General features: G+C 48.6%; 1 protein-coding gene across 3 annotated transcripts in view; it reads left to right on the forward strand.

The window, feature by feature from the left end:
* Positions 1-287: 287 nt before the first annotated feature.
* The window catches only part of FZD6 (frizzled class receptor 6), an 83,298-nt gene continuing 63,523 nt past the window's right edge, over positions 288-20,062 (forward strand). For 2 of the 3 annotated variants that reach the window (XR_016441488.1, XM_090040472.1), the window contains exon 1: positions 385-655. Coding sequence is in view for 1 of the 3 variants with exons in the window: in XM_090040472.1 (XP_089896598.1) it covers positions 476-655 (180 nt within the window). In the remaining 2 variants the exon portion in view is untranslated. The other variant, XM_090040473.1, reaches the window with a different exon arrangement.

Below are 20,062 nucleotides of genomic sequence, written 5' to 3' on the forward strand. Positions count from 1 at the left end.
GCACTGCCCCCCACTCCGCTCCGAGCACGAGGCTCAGCCCTTTGCACGCCGAATTTAAACGGCCACGAGCTCAAACGAAGCGAGGCTGTTTCAAGGCAAACCGTTAATTCGAATCGGCCGTCCGCCCACGCAGGCCGGGGTCTGTCGCAGACACCGCACCACGGACCACCTCCTAGCCCCTGGTTCCACGCCCCAGCCCAGCCGCTCCCTAGTCCCGCTCCCTCCCACCTGCTTTCAACTATCGCGAGATTCCTCGCGACTTTTCTCTTCACTCCCCCTCGCGCCCACCCGCCCTGACACCACTTCCGGTGCGGAGCTGTGCTGCGGATGGGTGGCGGAACGATCCCTCCCCCCCTTCCTGCGTCACGCAGGTGAGGAATAACGGCCACGCCCTTAAAGGGTCCGCCCAGCCCTGACGAGGAGCCTCGGTGTCATGCGCGCGGGGCAGCGGCAGCGGCGCTGAGGCGGCGGCGGGATGGGCGCGCTGGCGGCGGTGCTGGCCTGCGGCTGCATGTGGGCGCTGGCGCACGGCCATAGCCTCTTCACCTGCGAGCCTGTCACGGCGCCGCGGTGTATGGCCATGCCGTACAACATGACGTTCTTCCCCAACCTCCTGGACCACTATGACCAGGACACGGCCGCCGTCCGCATGGAGGTGAGCGCGGGTCAGCCCGGCTGTACGGCGCGGGGTGCGGGGCCGGGGCTGTGGTTAGGCCCCGCCTGCCCCCTGGCTCCGTACTCCCGCGTGGCGGCAGGCCAGGACAGGCTTCTCGTGCTGCTTCAACGGGGATAAGCTGCAGTTAACCTCGAGTCGGCTTCGACTCCGAGCCAAGCAAGGCATTAACTTTGCAGGGAAGAGCTGCAGGGCATCTGCCACAGGTCCTGCTTTTTCCCACTGCTGGCTACTGCTGTTCATGGTGAGCATGCCCCACTCTGCATCTTCCCCTTCCCTCCCAGCAGCCCTACACCTATGGGACATGGCATGTGTGCCAGGTCCTGCCCATGCACTGGAGGCAGCCCCAGGTGGGTACTGGCATCTGCTGTGGATGTAGCCAGCAGAAGGATGGGCTGGAGGCTGAACCTGTGTCAACGTCCACTGCAGTTCTGTCCCTCCCCAGCTCCCTGCCTTGCTCTGTCCCACACAGGGAGGTTTAGTGACCTGTTGCCAGTGGTGAGAGGCGCTGATGCGGCGTATGAAAGCTTCCCAAAACTTCGTATGTGGCCCATGGGCTCAAATAAGTGCCCACCCCTGAATCCTGAAAGGGATTCAAATGCAGTTCCTAGAAAAGGGCTGTAGTTACTTTCACATAGAATAGTTTAGCTGGGTGTACTCTTCATCCCTCTTGTTGAAGGCCTGGGCACTGTAGGGAGGAATAAAAGTCATGGGGCCAGAAGGAATAAAAGAGAGAGCCCACTGATGAGGCACTTCCCTGGAAGGCAGAGTCTTGGGTTTCAGTCTTAAGAACATAAGAGCTGTGGTATACTAGGTCAGGCCATAAGTCCATCTAGACCAGCGGTCTGTTATGTAGTGGCAGAGAGTGGATACCGAAAGGGAGAGTGAACTGAGTCTGGCTGCATTTTTTTTTTTTCCCCCCCCCCACTCCTGTTCTTCTCGCAGCCTCCAGCATTTCAGATTTAGGAAGTTCTGATTCAGAGGCTGTATTTAACTCTTGTGTTCAATAGCAACTGGTGACCTTTTCCTTTTGGCATAAACACCATTGCTCTCTGTAGGCTGCAGAGCTGCTCATAGATGGCCAGGGCAGCATTCTTGCTGTTAAAGGCTTTATAGGCAAAGTCATGGGGTCAGGTAAGACTCTGACCAGCCCACAAGTCAGGGGGTGGAAAAATTGACCAAGTCTGCCTTTAGCTTTTTCTCCTCTCTTCCCACACTAGTCTGTGTGCAGTACCTGTAGGTGCAGGGACCCACAATCTTGCCTTTCTTTCCATTCATTATTCTTTATCTGCCTAAACTATTTTCTTCAGGAAAAATTAGATTTGCCTCTTGGTTGCATGAAAGTTCACACAACAGAAGGACTGCTAAATGTTTTCAATATGCTCAGCTTGTCCTTTCTGGTGCTTGCTTTCTTCTTGAAAAGTACTGTTAATTATGATAGTTGCTGTGAGCGTTCTGGGTAAGAGGCTTGTAAAACAAGTTTCAAACCTGTTTTGAGTAATGATTTAACAGTTGGAGGGAGGAAACCCTCCTTATACAGGTCTAATATGGACACATTCAACATTGTAGCTAGAGGCTGATGCAGAAAGATGGAGATTGAAGGCAGATGCAAAAACATCCCCCAAATATATTTAAATAAGAACTCAAAATCTGCTGGAAACAATATCCTAGGTGCCTGCACTTATCCGAAAACATCCTTTGTCACTATCGCTGGTTTGTAGGCAGTAGGATTTCCTTCAAGCCCCAATATTCATATATATTTTTTTTTAAAAGGCTTTACTTATTTTTACATGGTGCAATTTTGAAGAGTGGGTAGGGCCTTGTGCTGAAGGTAGTGGGCTGGAACTTATGAAGCTTATGATTTGGCCTTTAATGTCTTGTGGGACCTTGGGCAAGTTCCTTGATTGCTCTATTACAAGTTATAGCTAAAAGAGATTCTTCACATGAATTTTACCACCTTGTCCATAGTGGCATGTTTGAAGTGGTTTCTTTACTCCTGCTGGAGAGGAAGGTGGGATCTGTGGTAACTTGGTTCACAACCAGTAAATTATGTTAATACTTTCCTGGGTAATACTTTTCTGCCAAGGCATATAGTTGACAATCCAGAGGTTGCAAGTTCAACAGTAGAACCGCTCACCATGTGGCCCTGTCAGATTCCAGTGAATCTGTGATTTCTCCTAAATACTTTGTCAGAAGGACATAAAAAAGGTTTGTAGGCGAGTTGAGGCAAAGTTTGCTAATGCATGCAAGAGGACTGTTTGGTCTAAGTGGCGTTGTGTGGCTAGATGGGGTGGGGTGTGGACTGCATATGCACCATACCACAGACTATGCAAGGAGCCCCTATCTCTACTCCCATCCTTGGCTGGCTCCTGGGACCTAGCTCAAGGGCAGTCCCCCTGTCCCCTACCCCCCCCCCCACACATGCACAATATACAAGAGTAGGACTGTATTTTGAGCTGTTATGTAATATATACACTAATTAAGAAAAAAATGAGAACAAAAATTTAATTTTTGAAATAAAAATTGTAGATATTTGATGTTTCAGTATACGATTTTTTTTTTTTTTAAACTTACAATTTGTTAAAATATTGTCTGAAAGATTTTGTGTGCAACCCTCAACAGCTCCCCAAAACTTGTTAAGTGGCCCACCAGCCAAAATAATTGCCCCTAGGCTAGGAGCAGGGGTTAGTGGGAGCAGTGCTGCACTGGCCTCTTCATGGTGGGGGGCTGCACTTGGGGTGGGTGGTGGTATTGGTAGTGCTATTTTTGGAGTGGCTGTAGCCCTCCCAGTACTGCAGCTGCTGCCTGCTGTGAGCTTATCCTTGGCCCAACTGCCCCCCTGGGAAGAGGCCTGTGCAGCCCCCAGCCCTGAGTCTGCGTCCGGGAGCCTGCCCTTGCCCTATGCACAAATCTGGGGCAGGGGCATGTGCCCCCCACAAGCCTACCCCTGGAGATGCGCTCAACAGTGGGAGCTGCCGTGCCACTTGCTCCCGGACAAGCTGCTTGTGGCTCCATCCTGCTCCCCACCTTGCCCTGGCTGGGTAGTGCCTGCTCCTGCCCCACTACCTCCCTCACAGTGGGGGGCCTTGATCTGCTCCCCCTTCCCTCCCCTATGCCCCCCTCCCCCTTGACTTACTGACTGGATGCTGCTCTCCAAGCTGCAGTATCTGCTGATATGGCTGGTTAATAATCAGCCATCAGTATCGGCCAAAAAAATCTTTATTGGTGCACACCTAGTTTTTCAGATTACTGTTAATTATGGGTATGTGAAATGGGCGTTATTCAATCTGGATTTGGCCCAAATCGGGGACAGCGATTCAATTAGTTGATTTGGATCACTGTCCCCAATTCAGTTTGGCTGAATCTGAAGATTCAATGCTGATTCCGACATGGACATGTATAGAAAAAACACTTAAAAGTTATCTCAAGGTACCAGGTATGACTCATGGATGCTGGGGTGGATGGAGCGTCCCACAGGAGCCTGTGGGGGGGCCCAGTGGCCAGCTGCAGGGGGACCCTGGGTGCCCCCCCCCCCCCCGGACCCAAGAGGCATCAGTTGCTGAGCCGGGGGGATGTGTGGTGGCCCTGTAGCGCACTCTCTGGCAGACCCGCAAGTGGACTGGAAGTGCTTCTGGTCCACTTCTGGGTCTGCTGCCAAGTGTGCTGGGGACCCCCCAGTTTCTGTAGGACACTCCATGTGCCCCAGCATCGCAACATTCATGAGCCGCCTGCTACCTAGAGGTATGTAAAAAAAACTTTTAAAGCTGTGCCTATGTGTGAATTGCTGAAATCTCTCTGAATTGATTCAGAGTGTTCCAGTTCAATTTGGAGAGATTAAAGGGTTCTCTATTTTGATTCAGAGATTTGACCGCTGAATTGGGCCAAGTCTCTGTTGAATTGAATCAGGGACCAAAGCTTCGCACAGCCCTATTATTAATAATACGAAGTTCTAAGGCTTACCTATAGTAAGGGGAAAAGCCTATTCTACAGCCGTGTGGGAACTTGTTTGTATGCACCCTCTTTGGGCATGGAAACGCAAGTGGATAGATATGCAAGCATGTTAAACCAGTTCAGATCTGCCTGGATCAGTTCAAAAGTGTGCCTGGAAAATAAAGCTTACTGTTATGTGGACAGCAAGCATTCTGTAATATAGGTCTGGTTAGTCCTCCAAGCATTCCGCACTGCTTTGCTCTTCTTCCTCTCCGCACACCCACACACTGCCACAATGGGTTGGTTCTCTGGTACACAGCCAAGAACTCTGCTGTCCTTTTTTGGGACTTTTTATCAAAGTAGTAGTGCTCTTGTACTGCTTGGTCAATAAAACCTACCTGACAGCCAGCTGTGTCCTCACTTCCTAGTTGACCACAGCCATTCCTCCTCCCCTCCTCATCCCTTGGGAACTGGAAGTGTGGCCTCAATCACTTTTTCCTGGTGGGGGCTGACACTTGAGTCAGGCATGCACACTGAAGACTTCAGTCATTTGCCAACTACTTACATTTATTGCACTCATGTTTAGGAGCAAAAGGAAAGCAGGAAAGTAAAAATGCTCTCACCTCTAGGTTATCTACCCCCTGGACTCCCAAAGCATTGGTGGAAGTGCTCCCTTTTGGCCCCCCTCTCACCCACTGGGACGTGTGCTGGGCTGGGTGCTAACTCCCACCCTCTGTTGTTGGAGCCACAGTACTTCACATAATTGTGAACCAGTTTCCAATCAGTAATGCTTGGGGATGGTTCAGTTGCTATGTATCCACACTATATTAGTGTATAGAAGCTATTTATTCTGCAGCAATTATTCCACTAATTGTTGTCATCATATTTATTCTTATAATAGTTCTTGTTTATGTTTATAATCTGTTTTAGCTGTGAGAGTGAATTTGTACCTTGTATATATATGGCCATAGTCTGAGTACCCAGAAATCTTCCTTCCAGTGAGATCTGTCCAACTATATAAAAGTCTTACAAAGGAATGATGGAGGGGCCTTTGCCAGTGACTACATAAAACAATGGAAAATAGCCCATGGAAAGCAATCTTGTAGTGCTGAAGGACTGAAAAAATAATCCAATAGCAGATTTTTCCATTTGTTTAGGTCTGTTACTGTGTGATAACGTCACACGTGTGTGTTTATAGTAGAGAGCTAAATTAATCAAACTGAAGCTACAGGAGAAATTCAAGCAATTTTTAATTTTTCTAGCCCAAAGTAAGGTGACTTGTTGAAGGAGAGGCCAGTAGAACCAACCTATGGGCCCTCCCCCCCCTCAAGTTTCAAAGTTTGTTTTTTTTGGGTTTTTTTCTTGTGTAAGTTAAGTCCGTATAATTTCTCCTTTGAGAGAGATTTATTTCTTCTTTCTTCTCCATTTGTAAAATTTTAGATTTGGCCAATACTAAGACACCTATGAAAATAAAAGTATTGACATCTGTTTTTAAGCTTAAATAGTTAAACTATGTCTACAACATATGGAAAGGATTGGAAGTAGAAAAGGAATGCAGTGTCTCCAAACTAGGGAGTGGGAAAGTCCCTGATTATGGTTGCAGACTCCTCTGCAGATGCTTTTAAAACCTTAAGTGAAAACTGTCTGGGAACAGCGGCCCCAAAGGTCACAGTGGGCCGAGGGTGGTATCGGATACGAACAGGCGGGAGTAGTGGCGAGGAGTTCTGAGCGGTACGTGGATTCGTTCGGTTTCAAAGTAGATTAGATTTATTGACTTGTGCTTTGGCGTGTAGGCAGAGACGCTTGCTTCGGTTACAGTTGCATCGAATTGAACGAACAACAGAGGAAACTGTTGGCCCATGGGGTTCCCAAGTGAGCCCTTGCTTTCTACCCCAAAGAATAGGTGCGGCTGCCCACTCGATAGCCCCAGGGCTGGTCAACAGCTCGTAGGTGGGGTAACGAACAACGAGAACTGTAACGCGCTGTGACGCCAGTCCAAGGTGGACAAACGGATGATCGTTGCCGAGGTCGAAGAAGAACGATGCTGAAGTCAGTGCCGGGTATGGTGAAACGAAGCCGTAGTCGAAGTGAGTCGGGTTGATAATCGTGGTCAGGATCGGTGCCAAAATCAGTAGCCAGGAGATCAATATGAGAACGAAGAAGAATCAAATAGCCAATTCACAATGAGAAGGAGACCGGTGGGCCTGAAGCCCTCCAGAAGAGCAGTCCCTGCAGCTGCAGCCTCTGCTCTCTGGATCGATCTCTCCCTGTCTTACAGTCCCTACCAAGGCAGCCTCTGCTTACAGGTCGAGCACAGTCTCCCCTCACATGCCCATACCACGCACTGACAGAGAGAACCCCAAGGTGGGGGCTCACAAGCCCTTTATAGCAACCAAGTGGCCAATCAGGTTGCTTGCTCTGAATTTTCTAGTTCTATGAAGTCATGCTCTTGGCCAAACTGAGCATGCCTCTGATTAGATTCCGTATATGACTGAGCATGCGCATGGAAAAATAGGTCATGCTTGATTGACAAGCCAACAGGTCACCCAGGGGGCACATGTTGGGCACGCTGTAGAATTTTCCACAGGCCTCATCTGCTTGTCTGCGCATGATCAAACTTAACTTGTGTTACCAGCATACATTCAAAATTTGGTCTGGACAAAAGCGATCACATAGGGGTGTCCAAAAAATAGCTTGACAGCTGGATCTGGCCCGTTGAGGCAGGTCACCTGGACTGCGGTTCTTCTTGTGGCTGGGAAGGCTCATCTCTGAATTCAGCCTCTGGGGCCAGATATTTGGTGGCAGGGGCGTGGGTGACCATGATATTAACACAAGCAGCTGCCAGAGCTGCTGTTTTGGTGGTATTTGCACCTAAGGTGGTTAGTGCTTTTGCCATAATCTTTCTTGCTAGAAAAGCTACAGAGAAGGGCAGCCAAAATGATCCGGGTCCTGATGCAGTTGCCATATCAACAGAGATTTAAAAAGGCTAGGACTCTTCAGTTTGGAAGGCAGAAGGCTGAGGAGGGAAATGATCAAGATCTATAAAATCATGAAGGATGTAGATCAAGCCAACAGGAAAATGTTGTTTAGCAAATGCCATACTAGGCAGCAAAATTAGTAGGTATAAAACTAGCAAGAGAGAGTAGTTTTCATGCTATGTGGAATGCATTACCTCAGGAAAGGGTGGAAGCATAGCATAGCCAGGTTAAAAAATGATAGATCTGTTAATGGCTGTTGGTTGGAGGTTTCCTCTGGCATCTCTAAACCAATAAATGGTGGATGCCAGGAAGGGTATTGAATAGGGTAGAAGTTCCCAACCTCTGGGCTGCAGCCTGGTACTGGGCTGTGAAGGGTTGGCTGCTGCACTGGAAGTCCAGAAGTAACCAGCATACCGTGGGCTGGCAGTCAACCCTTTTTTATACAGGTTTCCCTTGCCAACCATGGTTTTGACTCTCTGTGGTTAATATTCTGTATACCATTTTGCCTACCACAGTATACAGCTTTGAGTAAGCACGGTTTTCTGTGGGTGGGGGAGGGCTGTGTCAGTGAGGCATGGACTTGGGGAGCCAAGGCTGAGCCCAGCTGCAGCCCACCTATGCTCTGTGCAAAGATCGAGGGCGTGTGGGGGGGCCCTCCCCCTCCACTCCTTTCATCACCGCACTGCCTTTGGAGGAGCCGCCGGGCTCCGATTGTCCCACGACCCAGCCCAGCCAGGGCCTCGTTCATGATGAATTGGGCCCTGGCCAGGCCAGCTTGGTTTAAAATAAAATATTTTTACCATATTGTAGCATAATATATCTTTTTTTTTTTTTTTTTAAAGTGTAATGCTTCAAAACAATAGCACACTGGTCGGGAACGAAGATCTAGGGCATACTATATATTTTAGTATAGCTTGAATTAAAGACTATAACAAAAATGAAACTTTAGTTGGGAAATGAGAAAATGTGAATTCTGAATAAAAGACTGACAGGGAAATTATATAATCATATGATCCTTACAAGGACTATGTAGGATAATTTAAAGACTGTATTTTGACTGCTGGATGGCAGAAATTTGCTTTCTCCAAGGACAAGTAGTTGCCTGACTTCTGTCTCCACAGTGATTTAAAAAAAAACAACCAAAAACCCACATTTCCTTCTGAGAGAGATTCTTAAATTAAAAAAAAAAAAATCCTCAGTAATGCATCAGTCCCTTGGTAAAGGACTTGTTTAGGCAATAAATGGCCTGGTTTCCTGGTCACAAGAAGTTCAAACCCACATCTCCCAGGCATTAGTCTTCCTAACCATGAGACTAGCAACTAAGCTTTGTTGGGGCATTTGTTATCTCCTACTAAAGCTGTGCCCCTGCAGGTAGGAAGAGCATATTCATGGGACCAGAAGAAATAACAAAAGAGGGAGTCTGACAGTAATGGCTAGGATAGGGGTTGGTAACATTTTTGGACAGAGTGCCAAAACACCTGCAACCTTGACTTGTAAGATGCTGGCATGCCAGGGGTGGATGGCAGGGGAAATGTGAGGGTCCCAATCCTTGTTATGGCAGTGCAGCCCCAGTCCCCCTCCCTGAGACATGCCTGTCAAGCAAAATGCCTTTGTGTATCATGTTCTGGCGCACATGCTGGGTGTGGGGAGGGTTGCCTACCCTTTGGGTAGGGCATTTGCCCAAACTACATTACATTACATGTCTGTTATCCAATTCTTCCTCCAAAAAGCATAAATAAAATTGTAGCTCTTGGTGAGTTGGGTGGTGGAGGGGGGGAAAAGAAGCATTTTAAGTGGTTTAGAAGTATTAAAAATGAACTCTTTATATAGATGATATCTTGTATACTTATCAAATTATTTGGACTAAGCAGCAGCATTTTCCTTGGTGAATGTATTCATTAACTGTTCTAATCTTACAGTAATTTTTCCATACTGTGTTTTGCAAGGTTATTAACCACTTGCCTTGTAACATCTGCTTGGCAGAGTTGTGCTCCCAACAAACATAGTAGAGTGAGAACTCAAGTGCTGGATAAATCTCTTGAATGACCACATGGGCACTGTTTGTGGTGGTAGACTAAATTTTTTCTTGTGAAGTGTAAAGTGTCTCTCTCTTCCCCAAGCCACTCCTGCATAAGAATGCTTAATGGTTTGATCTTTAACTAGCGTAATGGGTTTGGTTTTTGGGTTGTGTGTGGGTTTTTTTTGTTTTTTTTGTTTTTTTTGTTTTTAGTATGTATGTATAATAGGAATGTGTGGAAGTCTAGATAAGAGTTGAACTACTTGAGAATCTTAACTGGCCTTGTGGTCTCATTCAGTTTGTTCAAAGAAATCTCTAAACTCAAGCTAATACCTGTAAAAACTTGACTAAAATAATTAAAACCATTTTGCATATAAGGTTCCAAAAGAATTAGTGAAACTTAAATACCACTGAACTAGAATGTTAACCTTTACCCAAGGGCAGGGTCCAGCTTATGGGGTCATGTTATCTAACCCCTGGGTTCTCTTCCCTTCGAGTCTGGAAATCTGGTAGTGGGGAAACTCAGCATTAATTGCTGCTCCCATGCTGTCAAATTTCTGCACCCAGAGCTGGCCTTAAGGAAAATGGCATCCTGGGCAAATTTGCATTTTGGTGTGTGGGCACTTCCCACCCTCCACTTCCCCCTTTTAAGGGGCCAGTCTGGTGGAGAGGAAGAACAGCATGGTGCTCCAGGCAGGCAGGTGGACAGGCATCCCTGCTATTGCCTGTACTGCCTGGCCCTGCTTCTCATGAACAGCTGCCAGAGGCAGGGATGGGCATGTTCCCCCTGCCTGGAGTAGGGATTGGCTGGGGAAGAGGGAGAGCATTGCTGTGAATGTGTTGCCACACATGCATGCATGTGGTGTCCCAGTGACCATGGCACCCTGAGTAGCTGCTTATATTGCCCACCTTTAAGTCTGGCTCTGTCTGCAACCATAGGGAGCCTTATGGGCTGGATCATGCTGGCTTGCAGCTAGATCTGGCATGGAGGGTGAGTTAGCATGCTTGATCATGCCTGCAGACCAACACTATGACAGCATTGGGCTCTCAGACTGGCCCTGAAGCATTCATTTGGCCCGCTGGTCTAGAAAGTTGAATACCACTGTTCTAGTTGGATAATTCTGGTCCATACTAGAAAGTACTGAAATAGGACCCGTATAACACAGAATGAAGAGTTATCAAAAAATGCAACTTATAAGCATAAAACAGTTAAGTAAATTTCATGCAGCTAAAGCTTGAGCCCCTGTCCACACATGCTATCTCTTAACAGCCTGTGAAAGTTGGACTTTTATTTATTATCTGTCGACTATTAAAAATGCGTGGTTGTTTGAGTGTCCCAGTGCATATAGCATGTAAGAGTGCATGCAGCATGTGTGAGAGCTTGGGCTTTTGGAAGGGCTCTATATGCTTCAGGTTGCAGATGCTCTTTGCACCTCATCAGCTCTTGCCTAAAAACACAAAGATTGAAGCACCTGTGCTTTTCCCTCTCATCCTCCTCCTGCCAAGGGTAGGGGTTTCAACCTTTTTAACAAGTGTACCCCTTCTATCTCAGAGTTTCACCTCATGTACCCCTTTTATATTAAGAGGGGATCTTGTGGCCATCTACAAATTCATCAGGGGAGGGGGCGGAAAGGAATGTTTACTAGGGTGCCCGGGGGGTTACTAGGAACAATGGTCATAAACTGATGGAGAGCAAATTTAGATTAGACATTAGGAAAAATTTATTTATGATGAGGATTGCCAAAATTTGGAATGGGCTTCCAAGGGAGATGGTGCTTTCCCTTACCTTGGGGGTCTTTAAAAGGAGATTTAGACAAGCACCTAGCTGGGGTAATCTTAACCCAGCACTCTTTCCTGCCCAGGACAGAGGGTCAGACTCGATCTACTAAAGTAGATCTGACCTGACCCTAAAGATCTATGATATCTATAAATTATTTGTGGGGGCTGACCATGTGTGTGCATGCATGTACACCCCTGGCACTTGTAGCAGGTAAGTCTGGCCTAGGGCAACAAGATGGGTGTCTGTGTCCAGTAGTTTTGACACTTGTACAAGCTCATCAGCTATTTGTGTGAGGAAATGCTTTGCTGCTTATTGCTTTCTCCTCCCCTGTTCTCCTTCTCTCATTGCTTCTCTTGGCAAAACCTGGCTCACTGGGGAGGGACAACTGAGGGAGGTCAACGGAGGTTACACCTTCTGGAAAGGGAAACCAGAATGCGACCCCTGTATCCATGGATTTGGTTTCGCTGTCAGGAACAAGATCATTGTGTTCCTGAACTCCCTTCAGGTTTCAATGAAAGGCTGATGACCTTTCACCTGCACCTCAGCTGAAACTAACACGCCACTGTCATTGGTGCATATGCTCTGACTGGATTCTGATGAGGAAGTTGAGGAAAGGTTCTACTCTGATCTCAACAACGTCCTTGCCTCCGTCCCCTGGACAGTGGGAGGAGTTCCAGGCTTAGTTGTATAGTGCGCTGGAGCAAGTCCCTGCTGCTGCTGCTATCTCTCTATCCAGGTACACTGGGAGCAATTCAGTCTGCTGTCCAAGACTCCTGCACCCAGACTGTTGGGTTTGTATCGCAATGGAACCAGGACTGGTTTGGTGCCAATAACGCTCGGATTTGGGATCTCCTCAAGCGGCAGTATGTGACCTTCACTTGGCAAAGCCATCCACAAACTTGGTGAAAGATGGCAGTGTACCACCAACTGAAGGCTGAGGTCCAGTGGTGTCTATGACATGAAGAACAACTGGTGGGTAGAAAAGATGTGCATGATTCTGGGCTACACTGACCAGCATGATGTGTAACTTCTTCCAGGCTACCAAAACAGCCTACTGACCCTGCTCCATTGGACAAAACCCCCTCTGATCACAGGACAAGTCCTGGCTCCTCGAGGAAGATAATGCCATCCATCTGCATTGGAAGGAGCATTTCAAACTCCTCCTTAACCGGAAGTCCACAGTATCGGAGGAGACTCTCCAAGCCATCCTGCAACACCCTGTTGTGGATTCCCTTGATGATCCACCAACCATCGAAGAGCTGAAGCAGGCCATCCAACAGATGAAAACCAACAAAGCCTGCGGGCCAGGTGGTATACCCACAGAGGTCTACCAAGCTGATGGCTTCTGGCTCACATTGCAACTCCGCCAGCTTATCCTCTGCCTTTGTGATGAAGAGAACATTCCCGGGGATCTCAAGAACATGACCATTTACAGGAAGGGGAACAAATCTGACTGTGGGAACTACAGGGGGATTTGCCTCCTGTCCATTGCGGGTAAGGTCCTGGCCCGGATCCTCCTGAACCACCTTAGTTCTGTTGCTGAGGAGATACTTCTGGAAACCTAGTGTGGCTTCTGACCAGCCCGGGGCTCTGTGGACATGGTTTTTATTGCCAGGCAGATGCAAGAAAAATGTTGGGAGCAAAATGAAGAACTGTTCCTTGCTTTTATTGACCTGACTAAGACGTTTGATTCCTTCAGTTGTGAAGCTCTGTGGACCATCCTCCAATGCCTTGGCTGCCTGCTGAAGTTTGTCAACATGCTGAGACTCCATGACAATATGACCATCACCCTCCTGAGTGGAAGATCTGAAACCAATGCCTTCACGCAACACTATTTGACCCCAGTCCGGATGCGGATCACCCCCACCCTGTTCACAATCTACCTGACTGTCATGGATGATTCATAGATGCTAGGGTCAGAAGTGATCTCAACAGATCATTGAGTCTGACCCCTTATCTAGGCAGGAAAGAGTGCTGGGGTCACATGACCCCAGCCAGGTGCTTGTCCAGTCTCTTCTAGAAGACCCCCATGGTAGGGGAGAGCACCACATCCCTTGGAAGCCCATTCCAGATTCTAGCAACCCTACCCATGAAGAAGTTCTTTATGATGTCCAATGTAAATCTACTCTCTATCAGCTTGTGGCCATTGTTCTTGGTTATTCCAAGGTGTGCTCTGGAGAACAGAGCATTTCATATTTCCTGGTGCCCCCCGGGTGAGTTTGTATACTGCCGCAAGATCTCCCCCAGCCTTCTTTTGCAGTGGCTGAAAAGGTCCAGATTCCTCAGCCTTTCCTCCATAGGGCCTTCCCTGTAGGCCTCTAACCATACGAGTGGCCCTCCTCTGGACCCTCTCAAGGTTGTTCACATCCCTCTTGAATTATGGCGCCCAGAATTGGCCTGATCAGTGCTGCATAGAGGGGAAACATCATCTCCCTGGATCTGTTTGTGATGTTCCTACTAATGCATGACAAAGTGCAGTTAGCTCTGCTAATTACTTCATTACATTGACTCATGTTCATTTTGGAGTCAACAGTGACTCCAAGATCTCTTTTGCACCACTGTGCTGCTGAGAGTCATCCCCTAGCCTGTAAGTGTGGTGGTGATTCCCTTTTCCTAGATGCAGGACCTTGCACTTGTCCTTGTTGAACTGCATCCTTTTGTTCTCTGGCCACTTCTGTAATATGTCCAGGTCTGCCTGGGTTCAATTTCTTCCCATCAGTGTGTTTACTTTGCCCCATAGTTTGGTGTCATCTGCTAATTTGGACAGAGTGCTTTCCACACCCTCATCCAGGGTGCTGATGAAGGTATTGAACAGTACCGGCCCAAGGACCGAGCCTTGGGGGACCCCAGTGCCCATACCTTTCCAGGTCAATACCAATCTGTCCACCACCACTCACTGGGCATGACCCCTTGTGTGACTGTAATTGTCTATGGCACAGCCATTCAGTTTGTTTATGAGAACAGGATGGGATACTATGTCAAAGGCCTTCTTAAAGTCCAAGTAGATGACAACATCTACCTCGACTCCTCCTGTGTCTCTAAGCATTTAGTGACCTGGTCATAGAAAGGAACAAGGTTAGTTGGGCAGGATCTACCTGCTCTGAACCTGTGCTGGTTGCCCTTCAGCATTACGTTACCCACTGGACTGCTACAAATGTGATCCTTGATAATTTTTTCAAGAGTTTTTTCCCAGGGATAGAGGTGAGACCTCCCTTACTGTCCATCTCAGGGCTTGGACCAAGATGGCGAAGGGCCCCAAGGCCCCTGCCCCGCTGGAGCTTCACAACAGGTACAAACCTTTTGCAGCCCCAGCAGAGCCTGCTGAGTTGCCAGCTCCCACAGACAACACAGACCACACTGCAGCTACTGCCCTCGCTCTCCCTAAGACTAAATGCAAAGTGTTCGTCATGGGAGATTCCATCTTGGGGGGGGGGGAGGGACTGAGAGGGGGAATCTGCTGCCCCAACCCCTTAGCTTGGGAAGTTTGCTTATTCCTGGGAACCTGCATCAGAGACCTTGTGGAGAAGATCCCTAAGCCCCTCCAACCCACTGACCACTATCCCATGCTCCTCATCCATGTGGGCACCAATGATGCGGCTTGGAGCACTTTCAGCCGGGTCATGAGGTGCTACAGGAATTTGGGAGCAGGGCTAAAAGGTCAGGGGGCACAGGTGGTGTTTTCTTCAATCCTCCCAGTCTTGGGCTATGGGCTGAGGAGGGAGAGGAGGATCCAGGTAGTTAACCAAAAACTGTGGTGCTGGTGTCATCGGGAAGGCTTTGGCTTCCATGACCACAGCCCATGCTTTGACGAGAGAGGCAGCGAGCTGCTGGGAAGGGATAGTCTCCACCTCTCTCCCCTGGGGAGGAGGCTCTTCTCAGCCAGACTGGCTGACCTGCTCCACCGGTCTTTAAACTAAGCCTGCTGGTGGGGGGACTACTGCCACTGCTGGCCCACTGAGCAACCCTTGCAAAGCCAACAGGGCAAGGGCCCCCAAGGGGACACTTGCGTGTCTATACACAAATGCCAGGAGCTTGAGGAATAAACAGGAGGAACTTGTTCTCTTGCTAAATGCATATAACTATGATGTCATTGGGATAGCAGAAACCTGGTGGGACTCCACCCATGACTGGACCACAGGTATAGATGGCTATACCCTGTACCAGGAGGTATAGAGTGGACAATAGGGGCGGGGGCATAGCTCTCTGTCAAGGAAAGCTACGTGTCCCTTCGAGCCAACGTTGGTACCCATGGTGGACGACTTGAGACCCTCCGGATTAAATTCCGTGGGGAACACAGCACAGGGGATACTATGGTGGAGGTCTACTACAGACCCCTTACCCAGGGCCAAGACCTGGACCAGGAATTCACCAGGGAATTGGCTGAAGCTGCATGCTTCCAGTGTATGGTTGTTATGGGAGACTTTAACTACCCTGACATCTTGTGGGAGGAGTGCTCAGCCAAATCCAAGTGGTTGTAAAGCTTTCTCTCGTGTGGATGACCTCCATCTGATGCAAGAAGTCTCTGGGCTGACAAGAGGTAAAGTGCTGCTTGACCTCGTGCTGGTGACTGGGGACAACCTAATCAGTGACATAATGATAGATGGGTAGCTGGGTGACAGTGACCATGAGCTGATCACCTTCACCATCTGCCACAAAGCTGGAAAGTTGATCAGTAATACAGAAGTCCTTGACTTCAGGAAAGCTGACTTTGACAAGCTAAGGAGGCTTGTCAGAGAGGCCCTAAAAGGCCACAACCTGATGGAGGGGAGTTCAGGATGAGTGGTTGCTTCTCCAGGGAGCAATCCTGGATGTGCAAACAAAGTCTATCCCATCTCAGAGAAAAGGCAGCAAAAGGGCACAGCAGCCCCCTTGGCTCTTCAGGGACCTGGAGGACCTCCTGTGTCATAAAAGGAAGACCTACAAAGGATGGAGCACTAGAACCACCACCAAGGAGGAATACTCTGCTCTGGTCCGGAACTGCAGAGAGCAAACCAGGAAAGCCAAGGCTGTGATGGAACTCTAGCTAGCTACAAATATCATGGACAATAAAATGTCCTTTTTTTAGATGTGGGGAGCCAGAGGAAAAGCAAGGGCAACACTGGACCCCTGCTAAACCAGATGGGGCAACTGACAGCCAATGTCTAGGAAAAAGTGAACTCGCTAAATGGGTACTTTGCATCAGTTTTTCACCAGTCCCATGGGACATCCCTGCCCGCTGTGGGTCAGGGAGGTCCAGGTGAGGGAGATTCTTTGCCCTCCATTGAAGCTGACCTGTGAAGGAACACCTTGACAGGCTGAATATCTTCAAGTTAGCCAGCCCTGATGGGTTACACCCAGGAGTACTCAGGGAGCTGGCGAGCATCATATGCTCAGCCCCTGGCATGGATCTTTGAGAGTTCTTGGCGCTCTGGTGAAGTGCTGGATGATTGGAAGAGGGCTAATATCTGTCTATTTTCAAGAAAGGGTGGAAAGTAGATCTGGCAAACTACAGGCCCACCAGCTTGACTTCTATCCTGGGGAAGGTCTTGGAAAAGATTATCAAAGAGGCCATCCTTAACAGACTTCCTGAAGGCTATCTGTCAGGATATTGCCAGCATGGGTTTGTTTTGGGTAGGGCTTGCTTGACCAATCTCATTTCCCTTTATGATTAGGTGACCTATCACCTGGACAAGCGGGGAGAGATTGATGTATATCTTGACTTTAAAAAAGCTTAGGGGTGTTTTGTTGTTTTTGGTATCCCCAGGATCACCTCTTGGCTAAACTGGCTAACTGCGGCCACAACCTCACCGCTATCTGCTGGCTGGGGAATTTGGCTCTGCGGTAGGACCCAGAGGGTGGTGGTCGATGGGAGCTGATCATCTTCGTGCACTGTGACCAGTGGGGTCCCTCAAGGCTCTGTCCTAGGGCCTATCTTCTTCAGTGATGTGGACATTGGTGTCAGAAGCGGACTGGCCAAGTTTGCCAACAACACCAAACTCTGGGGTAAAGCGTCCACACCTGAGGACAGGAGCATAATCCTGGCAGGCCTTGAGAGGCTCATTAAATGAGCAGATGAGAAGCTGATAGTGTTCAACACCGAAAAATGCAAGGTTCTCCACCTTGGGAGGAAAAATCCGCACCATGCTTATAGACTTGGTAGTGCTACACTGGTTAGCACTACAGATAAAAGGGACTTGGGGGTCATGATTGACCACAAGGTGAACATGAGCCTTCAGTGTGATGCTGCAGCTAGTAAAGTGAGTAAAATGCTGGCTTGCATCCATAGATGCTTCTCAACCAAATCCCGGGATGTCATTCCCCCGTTGTACTCGACTTTGAGCCTGCAGCTGGAGTACTGTGTCCAGCTTTGGGCTCCACAATTCAAAAAGGATGTGGAGAAGCCTGAAAGGGTGCAGAGGGGAGCCATGCACATGATCAGAGGTCAGGAAAACAGACCTTATAATGAGAGGCTGAGAGCCATGGGGCTCTTTAGCCTGGAAAAGTACAGGCTCAGGGATGATCTGGTGGCCACCTATAAGTTTATCAGGGTGCTCATCAGGATCTGGAGGAACGTCTGTTCACCAGAGCGCCCTAAAGGATGACAAAGATCAAGCGGTCACAAACTCCATCACGACCGATTTTTTTTTTTTCAGGCTGGACATGAGGAAGACCTTTACTGTCTGAGCCCCCAAGGTTTGGAATAGATTGCTGCCAGAGGCAGTTTAAGCACCCACTTTGAATGCCTTCAAGACACATTTGGATGCTTATCTTGCTGGGATCCTATGATTCCTACTGACTTCCTGGCCCTGGGGCAGGGGGCTAGACTCGATCTTCCAGGGTCCCTTCCAGCCCGAATGTCTATGAAATCTATGAGACTAACAGGTGTGTAGTTACCTGGGTCCTCCTTTCTCCCTTCTTGAAAATAGGAACCACATTGGCCCTTTTCCAGTCCTCTGGGACCTCACCTGAGCACCATGAGTGCTCAAACAGTCATGCCAGTGGCTTTACTGTGACATTTGGCTAATTCTTTCAGCACCCTTGGTTGGAGCTCATCCAGTCCTACTGACTTAAACACATCCAGCCCCTCCCAGTGTCTGTTAGGTTCGGCGCTGACAATTGGTAGGCTGGTGTTCCCCCTGCTTCTGTCAGTAATGCATTTGGGAGTCTTGTCTAGATCCATGTTCAATGAGTTTGCCTCTGTTCTTGAAGAGCTCTGCTTTTGTCCCTCCTATCTGTCACCAACTGTCCTAGTCTATACTATAGGGGTCCTATGCTGCCTGGTGCCTTCTTTTTGCTCCCTGTATACCTGACAAAGTACTTTTTTTCTTGTCCTTTAATTTTTATCACCAGCCTAAGTTCTAATGCTGCTTTTGGCCTTCCTAACAGATTCCCTGCAAGTGTGAGCCAAGGAGGCATACACTCCTCCTTGGTAGCTACCCCCTGCTTCCACAACCTGTATGCCCCCTTTTTTGCCCTTAGACTTTCCTGGATTTTCCTGTCTAGCCAAGAGGGCTTCTTGGCCCCTTTTGCCCTCCTCTCTATGCAGTAGGATTACCTCCTTCTGTACCCGAAGGATCACTTCCTTGAGTAACAGCTACCCTTCCTGGACCCCCATTTTGTCAATGTTTTTGAACTTTAAGGCCCCACTACCTAATCTAAGCCTGCTGAAGTCATCCTTTCTGAAGTCTAGCACTTCTGCCCTGCTAGTTACTTTTTTCCCATCCTTCACTGGATAATGAATTCAGTCAATTGATGGTCACTATCCCCTAGGTTACCTTATACCTGCAGATCCCCTGCCAGCTCATCCCCCATAGCAAATGCCTGGCTGGACTTGGTGCTGCTTTTCCCCCCCCCCCTCCCCTTCCCCCCCAATAGTGAGATTGCATACCTCCTGCATTAGGTGGTGGTACTGCATGCAGGTTGAGAACCTATGTGAGTGGTTAGTTTTGGCTGACTGATCCTCCGAGCAGATGCCAGGGTAGTTTAGGTCACCCATGACAACCATATCTCCTGACTGTGCAACCGCTGAGAGCTGCCTGGAGAATTCTGGGTCTAACTTGTCCTCCTGGTGTGGCAGTCTGTAGTAGACCCCCACTACCAAGTCCCTTTTCCCCCGCAACTCCCATGTGTCCTAACACACAGTACCTCAGTTTGGCCCTCCTCTGATCCCATCTTGAAGATGTATATTGCTCCTTAACCCAACCAGGTCCAAGTTCTTGCTTGCAAGCAGGAGTTCAAGTTCCTCCTGCTTGTTCCCCATGTTCCTAGCATTAATGTAGAGACATTTAAGGCCCCCAGTGGATGCCCTTGGTACTCCCCTGTCCTGATGTCGTCATCCACCTCATCCAAGATGATCCACCATCTGGTGTCAGTATCCAGTATCGACTGGATGGGAGCTTTTCAATCTTGGGTGCTTCCGGGCAAAAATGAAACTCACCACCAAGGACATCCATGACCTTCAGTTTGTAGGCGATTTGCAGCATGATGACTCACTCTGCAAAGGATGTGCAAGCAACCCTAGATCTCTTCAGTGCTTTGTATAGGAGACTTGGCCTGTCCTTGAATGTTGCCAAGACAAAGATTCTTCACCAACCCCCCACTTCTCCACTGCAGGCCAGCTGAACATCCCTCATGCTACCTGTGTAGACGGGGGGGGGGGGGGCCTCTAGAGTATGTGGAGCACTTTCCGTATCTTGGCAGCCACC

This window comes from Crocodylus siamensis, chromosome 3 (genome assembly GCF_052110815.1).
Source record: "Crocodylus siamensis isolate JL-2025a chromosome 3, ASM5211081v1, whole genome shotgun sequence".
In the NCBI taxonomy this organism is placed as follows: Eukaryota; Metazoa; Chordata; order Crocodylia; family Crocodylidae; genus Crocodylus; species Crocodylus siamensis.